This window comes from Penicillium canariense, assembly GCF_028826845.1.
Source record: "Penicillium canariense strain IBT 26290 chromosome Unknown utg000006l_segment0_segment0, whole genome shotgun sequence".
Lineage (NCBI taxonomy): Eukaryota > Fungi > Ascomycota > Eurotiomycetes > Eurotiales > Aspergillaceae > Penicillium > Penicillium canariense.
In genome coordinates, this window is record NW_026622733.1 from 1,778,423 (window position 1) to 1,795,882 (window position 17,460).

Below are 17,460 nucleotides of genomic sequence, written 5' to 3' on the forward strand. Positions count from 1 at the left end.
TCGTAGTATATCCGGACACCGTCGGCAACAACTTAGCGCTAGTCCGTTGATGTTATAGTAGCAACCCGATGCTCGGGAACTGTCATCCGGATAAACAACATTTACATTAATGCATTCCAAATTAATCCTAGTCATTTTGAATCTCTATCGAATTAGATGCCGAATACCTCCAAGACAGTCCACAGTAAGGGCTGCAGAAGACCCGATTGGAGCGCCCCTGCACCTTCCCCTGGAGCTTATCTCCAGGGGTCGACGCGGCCTGTTGCATGATCGGCCGTGACTGTTGCATCCCTCACGCGGCACATCATTTAAGCTCCACTAGCCCAACACCGGTCTGCGCGAAATGATGGCATTTTTTGGGTCGTCGCTAGCGTCGCGGTCGTCGCTGTTCCTTCGGCTCACGTACCTCGACGCTTTAAAGACGCTAGCCCCCGTGGAAGTTCAGTTCGCCGCATTGCCGATCTTGCTTCTACTTCTCTGGACGTTGGCTAGCATTGTGCTTGTACTGTGGTCGAGGTCGAGACAGCCCGGGAATTCTACTCCATCACCAACTGTTGCAAACTCCACAGGCATTGTCAAGGTCTCGGTATCGACCAAGGTCATCGGGTTATCCAGTGGGCGCATCCGCTCAGAACAACACAGACTTGTTGAGAGAAGGGATTCAAGGCTAGGCGTGAATCTCGCTGTGACCATGATACTACTTATTCCATGCGTATTGCTCTTGCTTGGACACGTTCGGCTCATCTGTGCCATCCATGACGGGTACCATGCTGCTGAGCGCTCGATACTGCAGTCATCCGACTCTACAGACTTGCTAGATGTGTTTCAGGTCTATCAACCCGTCACATTCGCACCACAAGGTGACAATGGCTGTGATCTTGATCTCTTATTGATGGAGCATGTCTTTGGCGCAAGCTATGGCGAGCCATTCGTTGGTAAGAGATAATTATCAGCAGGATTGGCGAATCGTTGGATTGGCTCTGACTGATAGGCTTTAGGAACCTACGAACCTCCGAGTTGCAAGTTTGACACCGTTCAAATCAATATGACGGTCACTTCAAGGGGCCGCCAGTATGACCGGCTGGCGCTCATGTATCTGGGAGATGCAGAGGTCTTCCGCACTTCGACCGCTGAGCCCACATCTACGGGAATCGTGTGGACATATATTAAAGAGATGTCGCAGTACAATGCCCTGTGGCAGCAGCAGCAAAAGTTGATTTTTGACCTCGGCAATATCATCACGGATGTCTATACTGGGTCCTTCAATGTTACGCTAACAGCACACTTCTCCTACACAAAGAATGCGAGAACTGCAGATGTCATCCTGCCCATTTCGGCCAAACAGTCGGCTTCCAACTCGTCAAGCGCGTTCACAGTGCCAAGCGATAATACAACCGTCTCCTACACGATCCCTGCTGCGGCATCGCGTGCTGTTGTTGCCATTTCCGCCTGCGGCCAATCGCAGGAGGAATTCTGGTGGTCGAATGTCTTCTCTGAAGATACAGAGGATTTCACTGATACTGTCGGTGAACTGTATGGATACTCTCCTTTTCGAGAGATTCAACTTTACATCGACGGGATTCTGGCTGGCGTCGTTTGGCCTTTCCCCATCATTTTCACTGGAGGCGTCGCGCCGGGCTTTTGGCGGCCAATTGTCGGCATTGACGCTTTTGATCTTCGGCAGCCGGAGATTGATATCTCGCCTTTCCTTCCACTACTTCAAGACGGCCGGGAACATTCGTTCGAGATTCGCGTTACCGGCCTGAATATCACTGCGGATGGAACTGCCACTTTGGCTGGTACTGTGGGCTCATACTGGATAATCACTGGCAACATATTCCTTTACACCGATGATGAAACAAGTTCCAAGGACCTGATCTCCCACAAAAGCACCTTTCCGCTGGTGGATGCTCCTGCACCCAAGTTCACCGTCACCCGACACCTGGTCCCCAGTAAGATAGGTGGAAATGATACTCTGTCATATTCTGTGACGGCAGAGCGCACCTTCATTGTGTCCTCCGCCAAGTACTCATGGTCGCAGAAGCTCTCCTTTTCCAACTATGGCTCCCTCAACCAGCAAGGATACAGCCAAGTCAACAAGCAACTCACATCAGGAAAGGTCGCCATCACTGAGCTCGGAGATAAGCCAACCTCCAGCGAAACCACGTTTAGCTACCCTCTCCTCGTCAACGCCACGTACGGAATCACCTCGAACTCCCTGACAATCGATGCCTGGATGAAACGCGGCCTCGAGATAGACTCTTCGGGCGGCCCAGGCATATCCACCTACACACTCGTCTCTGGCCCATCCCAGCTCCACACAACACAGTCCGGCAAAGCTCAGTACAAATCGGTCACGGGAGCGAGCTCAATTTCTTGGGGTAATACCGCTGATGAGTTTCACGGTACTGCGAATGGAGAGGCGTACTCCCGGTCTGTCAGGGCCGTCAACGGGAGTGTGGTGTATGATACACAGCCTGGTACGAAGGCTGTGTCAGTCCATGATATGACCGCGCTGGGCAGGGGTAGCGTGCGGAGTATGCTGGGGAGGGGACCTGGTAACCCAGCGAGTTCATAGAGGCTCATGCCGTGTGACTCACAATGGATATCCTACTTTGCACTCAATTGTAAGCTTCAAAAGGTATTTGAGGAGGTTTATCGGAAAGCTGGATAAGAGTGTTCTCAGATGTGTGTGGAAAGGTGTGCAAGGAACAGTCCGTTGGGTCGGATCAATCGGTGAGGATCATGCATCAAAAAGATCTGGCATAGCACTTGCGTCCAAGGTCGATTTAATTCCGGTTATTCGTCTTGTTCGTCCGATGCTGCTATCTGTAAGACCAATCCAACTCTCATAGCTCACAAGATCATATTTTTTCTACACTCTTTTTATTTGACGAAGTTATTCAAAGGAAAGTGGGGGACAAGAGGGCATTGATGTTGTCCTCAACGGCATCCTTGAGGTGTACCTCTCTAATTGGAAGATAAGAGAACTTTCAAAAAGGGTACTCCTCAAAGATGATTCATCTTAAGTTGTTGAAGGCATGATGCGATCTTAAAACATTAACATATTGAGAAACAATACTATGCCGAGGGTTTATCTAGGAAGACATTACTAAAGAGGTGAAGCAAAACTAGTAAACGCTAGATTTTTTCCTATTATTTATCAACTTTCGATGTGCTATTGCATATTGCTATTTTGGCAGGCGGATATTGTAAAAGGCTAATAAAGCCTAGATAACAGATATCTCTAATCGCCCCCTTTCGGAGGGTTTTGTAGTGAAGATATCTGAATGCTTATACAAGCAAGCACTGGCGATATCGTCGACCGTACTCCTATTGGCTGCAAGTGATCCACCGAAGCGGACTAAATATGTTCCTATCACCACGTGATGTGACCGATAGCGACCCCAGCTTTCGCAATCGCGCATTCTCGTCTGTTCTTCTTTGTTGGCGTGGCGGCAAAAGACCTGAACCAGGCCTGTTGCTAGGATGAGTGTGGTCGCAGAGTATGTAGATATTGCAGGTATGCCTCACCATCTCCCCAGTTGCGGCGTTGAGCTCGAGTGCTAATTTCCCTCCTCTGTACTAGGCGCAGTCCCCGAGACCCTCGTCTCCGCGCTCACGCAGAACGCTACATGGGATCCCGATGGGCCCCCTATCAAGCGGCGCAAGGTCGCCAAGTCTGGCCCATATAGCCTTGGTCATGAAGTTGGCGTCTCGTCAACCGGAGTACCTCAGGGCTACATTCCACTGGCTCGGCTCTCGCTACGTCTGGTGAGTATCGAGTGGCATTTTGCCCCGAGTTCGCATGTCTAACTGTTTGCCACCTCTCTTTCATCAGAACTTCAGCAATGCGTCGGACTCCAACAACGCAGCCGCGCCCACCTCATCCGATCCCGGGCGTCGAGTACCTATACTCGTCGAGGTTAGAGATACTCGCTCGCGTCTCTATACGCCCGTTCTTCCGAAGCACCCCGAGGTCGATTATGATGCTTACACACTTGATTTGACCACGACCGATGCAGAAAAGAAAGATTTGTTCTTTTGCGTGATTGCTGATTTGCGGCTGGTCGACTTTTTCGAACAACTAAGGCACGTTACTGGGATGCTCGCCGCCGATCGATACTTCCATCGCCTCCCAATGGCATGCTATCAGGCCACAATACAACTGTCTGCAGACAGGAAATCCTTGTTACTGGAGGTAGTCGCTCTCTGGATAGATTCTCTTGAGATCCCGGACTTTACCCGTCTTCCCGATCACGCGTTGGAGGTCTTCGGGAAGTACGCCTTACAGGAAGATCATGTAGGCACAGTTGGCTATGGCCGGCAACGTGACCGTCGTGAAAAACTGCTTGGATATCCTCGAGGATGGCTACCACGTGAATTCTACGAAAGTGTTCACGTCCCGAACCACACTGCAAGCGCATCTGCGAACATAGAATGCCCCGGACTTGTCTGCGAGCTCTTCCCCTTTCAAAAACGAGCCGTTCGGTGGCTTTTATGGAGAGAGGGTACCCAAGTGCAGCAAGATGGAACAATTGCTCCCATCGACAGGCCTTTGCCCAATGGCCTCCCGGCATCGTTCAAGGAAATGAAGGATGCGGATGGAAATGTGTGCTACTTCAGCCATCTGTTCATGACAATGACTACCCAGATCTCCGAATGGGGAGACGCCGCAAATCTTTTGCGAGGTGGTATTCTCGCGGAAGAGATGGGATTAGGCAAGACAGTTGAAATGATTGCTTTGATCAGCTTAAATCGACGACATGCCCAAGAACAGCCGAAACCCGACCCTGATGGGCTGAGAGTATCTGGTGCTACTTTGATCATCACTCCACCGGCAATTCTGGAACAGTGGAAACAGGAAATCGAGCAGCATGCCCCAGACCTACGTGTACACCATTACACGGGCGTTAAACGGGGGAAAGAAGAATCGGATGATTTGGTTGTCGAAGAGTTATCAGATTTCGATGTCGTTCTTACCACGTACAATGTCATCTCGAGAGAGATCCACTATACCGGTGCGATGCCAAAGCGAAGCCTCCGCCACGAAAAGCGGTTCGAGACTCGAAAAACACCCTTAGTCCGCATCTCATGGTGGCGTGTCTGCCTTGATGAAGCTCAAATGATCGAGAGTGGAGTTAGCAATGCAGCCAAAGTCGCCCGGTTGATCCCTCGTCAAAACGCCTGGGCCGTGACGGGCACACCACTCCGCAAGAATATCGATGACCTGTTCGGTCTTCTGCTGTTCCTCCAATACAGGCCGTTTTGCGACTCAAGCCCTTTGTGGAAACGTCTCTATTCCAGATTTGGGCCGGTGTTGGTGGGTATCATCCACTCCATTGCTATTCGGCACAGCAAAGACCGAGTTCGTGATGAGCTGCGCCTGCCGCCTCAAAAGCGTATCGTAATAACTACTCCTTTTACCCCTGTTGAGGAGCAGCACTACGGGCAGCTCTTTGAGGAAATGTGTGAGCAGTGTGGACTTGATGCATTCGGTGCACCTCTTGATGGTGACTGGAATCCCGAAGACCCAGGCACAGTCGAGAGGATGCGCACTTGGTTAACACGGCTTCGTCAGACTTGTCTCCATCCTGAAGTGAGTGGTAGCAATCGTCGAGCACTCGGCGCTGGAAATGGCCCGCTGCGGACCGTCGATGAGGTCCTCGAAGTCATGATTGAGACCACGGACACGTCTATTCGCGCCGAAGAGCGGTCACTTCTCCTTTCTCAGCTTCGTCGAGGCCAGCTGCTAGAGAATGCCAAACGTAGGAAAGAATCTCTAGCTCTATGGCAGGCTGCTCTAGACCATTCTACCGAGCTAGTCGACGACAGCAGAGAACAGCTTCGGTTGCAGCGCCTCAAAAACAAAGGATTGGATGAGAATGGCATGGTGGCCGCCACTGAAACCCCTGATCTGACCGACGACGACGAAAATGAAGAAGCAGACAAGAATAGCCGTATTGGCCAGTGCCGTCTGAAGCTCCGTGCTGCCCTGGAAGTTCAGCATATTGCCGTGTTTTTCACTGCAAATGCATACTACCAGATCAAAAGCGACCCCAACTTGACCCAGCCTGACTCAGAGGACTTCAAAGCCCTTGAGAAAAAAGAAGAGGAAGGATATGAGGCCGCGAAATTGATTCGTAAGGAGATGTTGACGGACATCTCTCGCAAGGTCGAGCGATACATGCGAACTATCAAGGATAAGACGCAAAAGAAGGAATTTGTGCACATTCCGAAGATGAAGCCCTACCTGTACAGTAGGGGCCTCGAGTCTTACAGGCTGCTCAACAAGTTCGAGGACCTGTGTGCTGCTCTGAACAAGCATGCCGAGAAGTACAATGAGTGGCGAGAGACTATGATCGGATTGGTCTCACAATCCCTCATCGACCAGGAAGAGGATGCTGAACTGGAAGGAAACGAATATGAGCGGTCAACTAAGCACCAGGACGAAATGTACGTCTACATGGAGGCTCTCCGTGCCATGTATGCCGACCGTCACGACGCTCTTACCGGCCAGAAGAACATTCTCATTTCACACGAGGTCAAGGCTGGTATCATCCAGGCTCAAAAGGGCGAAGGTCCATCTCCACAGCTTTTCCTCTCGATTATGAACACTCGCAGTGATCTCATGCCTGACCCGCAATTGGGGTCGCTCCGCGGCATTGTCAGTGAACTGCGCAGTCTAGTTGGCTCGCTTGAGTGGCAAGCTTCTGGAGGAAGCTCTCGTGCTCGTGCGGAACTCGAAATGGTCGGCTTGGTTTTGAAGAATGCTGGCCAGATGATTGCCGAGCAGCTCAAGATATCTTCCAACCTAGAGAGGGAGGTGGAGATGTTCCGAGACACGATGAACAATCGTTTGGAATACTATCGCCACTTGCAGCAAATTTCGGATACAGTTGCACCCTATGACGAGGAAAATGCTGGGAAGCCGATGGATGAAGATCTCTTTGCTGCCAAATTGAGACAAGAAGCGAAGCTGGAGAGCAAAATTGCGTCCTTGAAGTCCAAAAGGCGATACCTCATCCACCTCCGAGATGAGGCGGGCGAGGAGGATGGTTCCAGGATTTGCATCATCTGCCAGTCAGGCTTTGATACTGGTGAGGACTTCATCCATACACTGAAAGGTCCACTATATGACAACTGACTTATGCTATTAGGCGTCTTGACTGTGTGCGGTCACAAATATTGCTCTGATTGTTTGCGGATGTGGTGGCGTCAACATCGGACGTGCCCGATATGCAAGAAACCCCTGAAACTCAATGACTTCCATCAAATCACATACAAGCCACAGGAATTAGTTGTCCAGGAGGAAGAGACGCCTATCAAGTCTGATCATGAACGGCATTCGAAGAACGCCATCTATAGCGACATTAGCTCGGGACTTTTGAAGGAGATCACAAACATTGATCTCGAGGGCTCATTTGGTACAAAGGTTGATACTCTCGCACGCCATATCATCTGGCTGCGCGAGCATGACCCGGGATCCAAGGCAATCGTCTTTTCGCAGTATAAGAATTTTTTGGTTGTTTTGAAAAGGGCATTCGACCGCTTTGGCATCGTCAGTAGTAGTGTCGATGCCCCGGGCGGCATTGAGAAGTTCAAGAAAGACCCGGCAGTACGTTTTTTGTGATTTCCATTATTTGCATCATCAAGCACAGGGCTCACGTGAAATCCCAGATTGAATGCTTCTTATTGCACGGCAAAGCACAGTCATCAGGGCTGACCCTGATCAACGCGACCCATGTTTTCCTGTGTGAGCCGCTGATCAATACCGCAATCGAACTCCAGGCCATTGCCCGAGTGCACCGAATCGGTCAGCATCGTCCCACTACGGTGTGGATGTACCTTGTCTCCGGAACTGTCGAAGAATCCATTTACGACCTATCAGTCACTCGCCGATTAGCCCATATTCTCGAAAAGGAGAAACAGGAGAAAAACGCCCGATCAACAAACCCGAGTGATGCGGACGGATTACTTATCAACGACCTGACTGAGACAGCCATTGACTCTGCTAACTCCATGGAAATGGAGGATGCAACTCTGACCAACTTGATGACAAGCAGTGCAGCGGGTGGAGAGCTGGTGAAGAAAGACGATCTATGGCAATGCCTCTTTGGAAACACCACCGAAAAAGATGACAATGGTTTCTCTACCGAGGCAGAGAGAGGTTGGCCGCTTCTTGCGTGGTGAGGCTGCGGAGCAAAGGATTAATGGAGAAAATAACGACCAATAAGGATTTCTCAATAAGGAGCTTTCCTCTACGAAATCCTGTTAATACGATGAGATAACTAACACAACAAAATGCCCCGTCCTGTACCCGTCCTCTGTCCGCCTTTCTGTGGAAATGAAAATAAACCGCCATGACTCCAGGCCCTAGACGCATTTAATCACTGCCGCTCGCCCTCCTGTTCCTTGACCTCCTCAATCCTGCGCTAGCTATATTCCATGTATCGCACAATCTACTCTCCAGTCTGCGGCTTAATGTGCAAGGCGCAGTGAGCAATTTTGGGGCAGATCCAGTCTATGTACAGCCCAATAAGGCGGTATATGACCGTGGGAAAATTGTATGGGACGGATGCTGCGAAGAGCGCTTTGGGATTTTCAAAAATAGTCAGACGTGTTGTTTCCTCGGGTTCCTGAGTGAGCCTCGCGAGGGGCAGAGGTCGAGTTCGCAGCAGTAAAATCCTGAGATACCTCACTCGATGAGTGCAATATGTGATGTGGTGATAGTAAGTATTATAGTGTGGTCAATCGGAGACCTCCGTATAGAAGTAAAAAAGGTCGGAGGCGAAGGAGGTTTGCAAAGGGCAACTCAGCCATATGATTGTATGATACAAAGATCCGGGGCTCGAACCTCGGAGATCGCGAGTCCAAAGTGCACTTGGGCAAGATGATATACATCTTTTTTATTCTTTCTATTAAATAAATTCACCGCCCTGTGAAATATTTGATGAAGCTCGTGTAAGTGTGTATACTCGGTGAAGTATAACGCGGCCAATGAGAGTGGCCCGCACGGAGGGCAACTTGTTTCGTGATGACTAACCACACCAGGACCGGCTCAGGCAGATGCTGACTAAGCGTGGTACCCTCACGATAATGGGCTACTGCGACTGGGGCGACAGTGACGTGCGTGTTGTTGCCTGTGAAACTTGAAGGAGCCGCATTTTACGATTAACCTGGTACATTCATTCCAGTCAATGTCCAATTTGTATTTCAGTCTCACAACCCGGCAGTACTCCCATCATGGCGTCAGACTCGCCGAGCCTCGAGGCTCGCGAGTTGAGTCTGATAGGCAAGGTTGAATTCAGGATCGCCATGGCCGACTCGGACGAGAAGCTTCAATCCTTGCTCCAGACATATCTGGCTCCTCTTCTGCTGAAGCTCTCATCAGACAGTGTTGCGGTACGCAACAAAGTCATCGCTGTCTGCCAGCATGTCAACGCTCGGGTCAAGGCCCCCTCCATCCAGCTCCCAGTCGCGGCATTGTTGAAGCAATTCAAAGAACAAAAGTCGCAGCTTGTTCGCCATTTCGACTTGATGTATGCCCAGCAAGGCATAGACCGCCTTGGCTCAGTGGCCAGGGTGGACATCCTGCCCCCGTTACTCCAGGGAATCGCCGAGATTGGGACCTCGGTAACGCAGGGTGCCATCGTGTTCAACCTTGTGCTGCGACTTTTACCTCTTTTCAAGTTGCCCTCGAAGGGTAGTGATGAGGACCAGAAACTAAAAGACCGCTTGGGCCTATCCGATGAAGACACACGCTTTTTGTCCTTCTGGCTGACCAAACTGCTCCTTCTTTCTCCTGCGGCCGCAGAGGCTCGGACGTGCCCCGGCCTGTCCCCGGAAGAATACACATTCTTGAACAAGGATGCACCTGCCAATGAAACATGGAATCCTGCAGCTGCGGGTGGCTTGAATCTGACCGAAACCAAAGTCACCGCTCTCCGCTTCCTCGGAAGTGGTGCATTTGCTGATTCCCAAAGATTCATACCTTCCCTGATTGCTTCTGCGGACACGAACTCACGGCTAGCTGATCTGGGCGATGAAACTCTGAAGAGATTTGCTGTTGATCTTGAAGAGTCGGCGGTCGTGGAGCAGCTGTATGATCTGTATTTCGGTGCCGGGAACGCGGACGGGGCGCCTGCAGTACGCCCCCCTACAAGTCAAAATCTTGGTTTACTTGGGCAAATCTATTAAAGCTACAAAGAACACTCAAAGAATCTTCAAGCTCATCGAAGATGGGCTTCTATCAGACGCTGCAAGATCCGCCCAGGGCCTACAAGCGTCCAAACTAAGAACACAAATATTCACATTCACGACATGGGTCGTCCGTATGGGCTCTCCATCTGATCTCAAACAAATTGCTCCCAATCTGATTGCCGGCTTAAGGGATTTCATTCAGTCTCAAGGATGGCCAAGTCCCGGCGCCAGTGGACAACGGCTGCCCGCCACTGATCTGAGCTTACGGGGCCTTGCCTATGAAAGTATCGGTATCATGGTTCCTAAGGTCGACTTCCAGCTACGCGATGAAACCGGCGAAAACTTTGAATTTGATCTCGTGCGATGGCTGTTTACTTCACTCAGCTCTGATGACTCGAGCCCGCAGATCTTCGTCAGTATTGACCAAGCGCTGGGAAGCATCCTGAATTCATCGTTGGACAGCCACGACAAGGGGTTTCAGGATCAGCTACGTCCGTTCTTGGTTAATCAGATGGGACTCCATCAGGGAGATACTGACCCAGACACTGGATTCGATGTGGTTCGGGGTGTTCAGTATGCTGCTGTACGATTCGCCAATCGATTCCTTCCGTACAACGACGTGGTGGCTCGCTGGGTCGATCTTATGGCCATCTCCAGAGGCCCGGAAAGGCAACAGGAGATTGTGGAAGAAGGCAAGAAAGGCCTCCATCCCTACTGGTTCCGACTCCTTAATCCGACTCAAGACAAGAAATGGGGAGCGACCTCGGCCATCCAAGAGCGTGACGAGTCTTGGTTTGAGTTTCCCAAGTTTGCTAATGCGACTCGATTTCTATTCGGTTCAGAGGAGCAAGATGCATCCTCGGTGGTTCAGGGTGTATCTACACCGCAACTCCTCTCCGGTCCCTACAAGAATGCATTTGCGCCAGCTGTTGCATTCCTTCGGAATGCATTGCTCTCAGAGGCATTTTCCACTGCGGGGATTACTACCGACCTTGAACAAGACTGGGACTACAAACTTGAGGTTGAGCTCTCTACAAGCGAAGAAGCACGGTCTGCTGTGCGGCAGTATATCCGCAGCTCCGCTAAGGAACCTGTCTCTGCATTCCTCTCCGGAATTCTCCATGGGCTTGTCAGAGAGGACGTTCCTGACTTGCGTCAATGCGGAGTAAACTTCGTGGAGATTTGCTCATTGGCCCCGAACGATGTGGTTGAACACCTGATTCCGCTCGCCCAATCATTGACCAGGCCCATCTTCAGCAACAACCAAGACATGCAGGGCCTCGCAGCCCGGGCCTTCGGCATTCTAGTGTCCCACCCCGCCTTCCCCGATAGCACGTTGAACAACTTCGTTACCGAGCTAGCTGGTACCGTCGGGTCATGGAGCACCGCTATCGGTGAAGCTGCGCTGCGAGTCCGTGGAGCGGTCCTGTCATTATCATATCTGCTAAGCAGACTTGCTTACAGGAAGCTCCTGGGGAAGGTCCCTGAGACCCAGGTTAAACAGTTCATCGACACCGTGTTAGACATTATTGATCTTTCTCACGATAAGCTCCTTCAGCGAACCGCAGAGCTAGCCCTGGGCCAACTCAGTCTCTCCGGTATCCTTTCGCTCCAGACTCTGCAAGAGGATGGCTGGAAGAAGCTTCAGAAGAAGCTGTCCAGTGATGCCAAGTCCGAGAATGATACTCCTATCTCCGCCTTGGGTCTACTGACATTAACATTTTCCCGAGCTCAACCGGATGCCTCTTTGTTTAGCGACCTCTTGGCATCCCTTTACAGTCTTCACGAAGTCAAAAGCCCCGAGGTCCAGTTCACCATAGGTGAAGCACTTAGCAACGTTGCGGTTGGGTGGGATTCCCGAGCCTTGGTCCAGGAATTTGATGTTGATGCAGTGTTCCCCCGATCAGATGTACCACGCACCGTATTTGCGGCTGTGTGCGACAAGCTCATTGCAGATTGTGGCGCCTCCAAGCCCTCTCTGCGGAAAGCGTCGGCTATATGGCTCTTGTCACTCGTGAAGAACTGTGGACACCTGCAGGAGATGCAGGAACGCCTACGTAGGTGTCAAGCCACATTTACCAGCCTCCTGGGCAGCCGCGATGAGGTGGTACAAGAGACTGGCGCTCACGGTCTTAGTCTCGTCTACGAGATAGGCGATCAGTTCCTGAAGGATGACTTGGTGCGCGACCTGGTGGATTCTTTTACCGCGACGGGGTCTAATCTCGGGGGTGGCAATGTCACGGGGGACACCCAGTTGTTTGAGCCGGGGGCTCTGCCGACGGGTGAAGGATCGTCAGTCAACACCTACAAGGACATCATGAATCTGGCCGCCGAGGCTGGAGACCCAACCCTGGTTTACCGGTTCATGTCGATGGCCTCCAATAATGCCCTCTGGACGAATCGGGCTGCATTCGGTCGATTCGGCATCAGTACGATCTTCTCCGACTCAAGCGTCGATGGCTATCTTGCCAAGAACCCCAAGATCTACCCCAAGCTCTTCCGCTACCGCTTCGATCCTAACCCCAATGTTCAGCGGTCCATGAACACCATCTGGCAGGCCCTCGTCAAGGACCCCACGGTGGTGGTTGACACCCACTTTGACCAGATTATGGAAGATCTCCTCAAAAGCATGCTTTCGGGGCGCGAGTGGCGTGTTCGCCAGGCAAGTTGTGCCGCGGTGGCGGATCTTGTCTCGGGACGGCGCCCCGAGAAGTACGCCCAGTATCTCGATGAGATCTATGGCAAGGCATTTAAGCTTTTGGATGATATTAAGGAGTCGGTGCGTGTGGCCGCTCTCAAGCTCTGCCAGACGATCACCAATTCTGTGATCCGCACGCTTGAGACCAATGGCTCCGAGAAACGTGCAGGTATTCTACTTGGCAGTGCCGTCCCCTTCCTCCTTAGCGACAAGGGCCTTGATTCCAGTGTGGAGGAAGTACGAGGATACGCCATCGGCGCTCTGGTGCAGATTATCAAGAAGAGCCCTGGTACGCTGCTGCATCCCTTCGTACCCAGCATCCTTGAGAAATTTTTGAGCTCTCTCAGTGCCCTTGAACCCCAGGCCGTCAATTACGTTCATCTCAACGCAGACAAGTATGGTCTGACCGGCCAAGAGATCGACAAAATGCGTCTGTCCAGCATCCGCACTTCCCCCATGATGGAGGTGATTGAGCGATACCTAATCGACCACTTGGACGAGGACAATCTGAAGGAGCTGGCCCCCAAGCTGGAAGACACCCTTCGCTCGGCCGTGGGTCTCCCCTCCAAGGTGGGCTGCAGCCGCGTCCTAGTCCTGCTAAGCATGAAGAGCCTCCTGTTCCGCCCCTACGCCGACCGGTTCATCCAGCTCCTCGGCAAGTACGTCGTCGACCGCAACGAGACGGTCAGCGCCTCCTACTGTACATCCATGGGCTATCTCCTGCGCTTGGCATCCGATGACCGGGTCCTGAAGACGATCGACTACGCCAAGAACCTCTATCTCAACGCCGACGACGCGACCACGCGGACCATCGCCGCCGAAATCCTGTACTCGGCCTCCAAGCTGTCCAACGACCGGTTCATGGCCTTCGCCACGGCAGCCCTCCCATTCGTCTTCGTCTGCAAGCATGATGCTGACGAGCACGTGAAGGAGGAGTTCGACAAGACGTGGCAGGACAATGTGGGTGGCAACCGTGCCGTGTCGCTGTATCTCCGCGAAATCGTGGGCCTGGTTGCCGACAACTTGGATTCGGCGCGGTGGGCCATCAAGCACACAGCGGCGCGGGCGATTGCTCAGGCGGTGCTGTCGCTTGAAGGGGAGCTCGACCTCCCGACGGCGCAATTGGTGTGGCCGGTGCTGGAAAAGGCCCTGTCGGGCAAGACATGGGACGGGAAAGAAGTAGTGCTGACAGCGCTGGTGAAGTTTGCGCGCTCCGGTCGGGCACTGTGGACGTCGCGAGCAGATTTGGCGGAGCTACTGAAGGTACGTGTGCGGATGTCACTCTTTGTTTCTTTTCTTCCCGGTTTTTTTCTTTCGCCCCTCAACGTCTGATTTGGGGCGCTCACGAGACTACAAAAGCTGCCTAACGGAGCTAAGACTAACCCCGCATTGCCAGACCATCGCCGTGCGCGAAGCGAAGCGGACTAACGCAACCTACCGGCCGCATGCCCTGCGGGCCTTGGGGCAAATTTCGCAGGCCCGCGAGATGGACTTGATGCCTGATGCACTTGCGATTGTGGGCCCCGTCATCGACGAGGTTAGCGAGGAAGAGAAGGGCCCGGATAAGATGGAGATTGACTCCGGCAGCGGGCGAGACGCGGCGGAGACCTTGGCTGCGGGCGTGCAGTGCCTGCTGCAATGTCTAAACCCCGCTACGGCCGGGTCCGGCAAAGGTGCGTTTGGCTTCCCTGTTCTAGTTCTCGTGTCCGCGTGGGACTTGGCTCTGTCCTTTTTTTCTTTTTGTTTTCCCTCCGGCTCTTGCGCACTCACCCGATGGAGTGGGTGGGTGGGAAGGAGGGGGGCGAAAGAATGGGGCTTTGCTCCTGCGGGAACCCCCTAGCGTCCGTTCATCTGCTAAGTCTAACCACAGTGCTGGGAGGATACGTACGACAGGTGATCGGTCCGTTGGACCAGGCCCTGACCCACGGGGCCCGAGAGCTCGTTCGCACGGCCTACCAGGAGCTCCAGGCGTTCTTTACCCGAGTGGATCAGTGGCCGGGCTTCACAGAGGCTGCTGCGCCCGGTGAGAACGATTCAGCGCAACAGCCACCGCCGGCGCCACGGCCAGAGCCAGAACCAGTCCTGGCGGGCCCTATGCGAGCGCTGGCTGGTCTGCTTACGCGCGACCGGGATGCGGTCGAGGTGGTGCGCAAGGGTCGCGCGGAGGCCCTTCTGGCGTACCTGAACCTGCCGCCCGAGGTTCGCGGGGTGCCTGAGGCGCAGCTGGGCGTATCGCTGCGCGGGTGGAGGGCTGCCGAGCGATCGAGTCCCGTCCAGCGCCTGCTGGACGAGGCGTTGGCGGTGGTGGGTTGAGGCTGCTTTGGTATCGAGTGGTCGTGGAGTGGAGAGAGGGAGAGGGAGGGTGGAGAGAGTGCGCGAGGGAATTTCTGTGGACCGGACAGAATCTCTTGCCCCGTTAAGCTGTCACCTGAGTCACCCGGCACCCGTCGTACAGCCGTGAATCCGACCATCGGACTATCCATCGGACATCGGACGGACATATCTACGAGACTATAGAGAGACTACGGAGTTGTGAAAAATGACTAGGAACGTAAACGAGAACGAGAGTCATGGTCCACTCCACCACGTCCAGCTGAATGACTCCTCTAGTCCATACCCATGGAGTTACAACCTATCGCGGTTAGCGGTTTCGCTGGTAGACGCTGACTAGTGAGTTCGTGGACTCAACGGGAGACCCAGCGCGAGGCCGGCCACGTGGTGGATCGACATGGGTCTGTTGATTTAGCATTCCATGATGATGCATGTTCATGGGGTGGCAGGAATTTTAGTTGATTTCCTGTATCTCTTGCCTGTCTGGTGCTAGTGCGAGGTCCGTCCTGACCGTCCGGAGGGAGGTCTCCTGGATCATGACTGGTCCCCGGATGTGGACCTCGAAGGAGGACAACCAGTCGCGATAACTCGATGGATAGCCTGTGTGCCTCGCTGGGCCACGAAGGTACGGAGACCATAGCGGACGGCGGTGCAGAGAGCCCAGTGTCTTAGATCTAAGCCCAAAGCAGACCCTCTGCAACTGGCCAGTCGCAAAGCAGTAGGTAGGTGCGAAAGAAGAATGGGATGCGGTTCTGCAAACACGAACTAGCGAAACGCCACTCGCTTAACTCTCGGCCATGTCCGGACAGGCCCGTCTGGCTGGTCAGTTGGGTACGCGCGGGCCAGCGGCTAGCCCGATCAATCCCTAGGGCCGTCCCGCACAGGCGAGGGATTCTGACACGTTGGGGTTCCTGGTGCAGGAGCAGGATGGAAGTCGGGGGATGGCGGCCGGACTGCCTAGAATGCTTCCAGAGAAGAAAAAAACAGGATCACCGTTCGCCCTATCCAAAGCTGCGGTGGACTAAGCCCTGTGCGGCGACTTTGAGCTCGGAGCTCTGAGCGAGAGGAACTAAAGGGGGAGGAGCAAAACGTTCAACCCCATTCTGCCCGCCGCAGGGTCGAACCCGATCCAGACCGGCCTAGACGGGCCGATCGAGCAGTAGCCGCAACACTTCTTCCCCAGATGTGCATTCTTCGGCTCCGGCAGGGCATTTGCCTTTTTTTCCTGGGAATGCGTTTTCCCTCCTCTCCAAGGAAGTGTGGTTCGGCTCTACCCAGCAGGCCGCATCCTGGACTCTGGACCTGGACTCTGGACCTGGACCTGGACCTGGATCTGGACCTGGACCTGGACCTGGACCCTAGGGAACGGGAATAAGTTTAGGGCTGCACTTTCCATCGCCCCGGTACTCTTTCCCGGGGATGCGTCGTGCCCGCTCTCCCCGGATGGCCTTCGACGTGTCCCTCAGCCAGCCCCGGTTCGATCGTGTCTCCTCGTATCTCCCCCAGTCGCCCAGTTGCCCAGTCGCCCCGTCGACCTCCAAATCCCGGTTCCGGGCCCGAGCCATTCCTGCTGTCTCTGCCCCCGTCACCCCCCGTCCCGTATCCCAAATCCCAAATCCAAATCCCAAATCCCCGGTCTGTTCCGTTCAGGTCTAGTGGGTCGGTATCGGGGATCGGTTTAACCCTATCCTCGACTCCCTACGCCTGTGGATATACATGTCAATATCCCCACTCCCCCCATTCTCAATCCGAGCCATGATAAACCGCCTCGATAAACCTCGCCCTCCCCCTCCTCTATGACCCCAGCTTCAGGCTCGCACAGGGACTGCCGGCATCCCCGTCGTCATCGCAGTAGTGCTCTGCCCCCGTCTACATCGGGAGAGCCCTGCCCCGTTTAGGCAAGAGGCGTGTAAGAATAGCAACACGTCGACCACATGGTTGGCACCTGCATGCCATCCGGTCTTTTAGTCTTTTGAGTGTTAGTCCTGGGAGGATTTGAGTTTTTTTGGGTTATTGGTTATTGGGCTGGGTGGGACTGTTTTTCCCTTTATTGTTTTTTTCCCGGATTTTTTTTCTTTCCCCTGCTCGTGGAGCTAACCCAATTCTCGCCATCCCCGGACAATCCGGGCCCTGCTTCGCCCTTCTTCCCCTAAAACGGATGATTTGTCGCTATTGTCGTGATAATCATAATTCTCATTATTCTCTTTATTCCGATTATCGCCCTGTCC

At 53.3% G+C, this 17,460-nt stretch overlaps 4 protein-coding genes across 4 annotated transcripts; 3 read left to right on the plus strand and 1 right to left on the minus strand.

The window, feature by feature from the left end:
- Positions 1-346: 346 nt before the first annotated feature.
- On the plus strand, positions 347-2,578 carry N7482_008635 (uncharacterized protein; the record flags this gene model as incomplete). The annotated part of the gene is made up of 2 exons (XM_056690759.1): positions 347-935; positions 999-2,578. The coding sequence occupies 2 exons, from the start codon at positions 347-349 to the stop codon at positions 2,576-2,578; spliced, it is 2,169 nt and encodes a 722-aa protein (XP_056540524.1).
- A 911-nt stretch (positions 2,579-3,489) lies between these two features.
- Positions 3,490-8,193, plus strand: N7482_008636 (uncharacterized protein; the record flags this gene model as incomplete). The annotated part of the gene is made up of 5 exons (XM_056690760.1): positions 3,490-3,523; positions 3,590-3,774; positions 3,842-7,100; positions 7,161-7,618; positions 7,681-8,193. 5 exons carry the CDS (start codon positions 3,490-3,492, stop codon positions 8,191-8,193), a joined length of 4,449 nt encoding a protein of 1,482 aa, XP_056540525.1.
- A 1,053-nt stretch (positions 8,194-9,246) lies between these two features.
- Positions 9,247-15,214, plus strand: N7482_008637 (ECM29 family proteasome component; the record flags this gene model as incomplete). The annotated part of the gene is made up of 4 exons (XM_056690761.1): positions 9,247-10,149; positions 10,211-14,164; positions 14,298-14,574; positions 14,772-15,214. 4 exons carry the CDS (start codon positions 9,247-9,249, stop codon positions 15,212-15,214), a joined length of 5,577 nt encoding a protein of 1,858 aa, XP_056540526.1.
- A 1,288-nt stretch (positions 15,215-16,502) lies between these two features.
- N7482_008638 (uncharacterized protein) lies at positions 16,503-16,797 on the minus strand (the record flags this gene model as incomplete). Its single annotated transcript, XM_056690762.1, has 2 exons — positions 16,503-16,590; positions 16,622-16,797. 2 exons carry the CDS (start codon positions 16,795-16,797, stop codon positions 16,503-16,505), a joined length of 264 nt encoding a protein of 87 aa, XP_056540527.1.
- Positions 16,798-17,460: the final 663 nt, after the last annotated feature.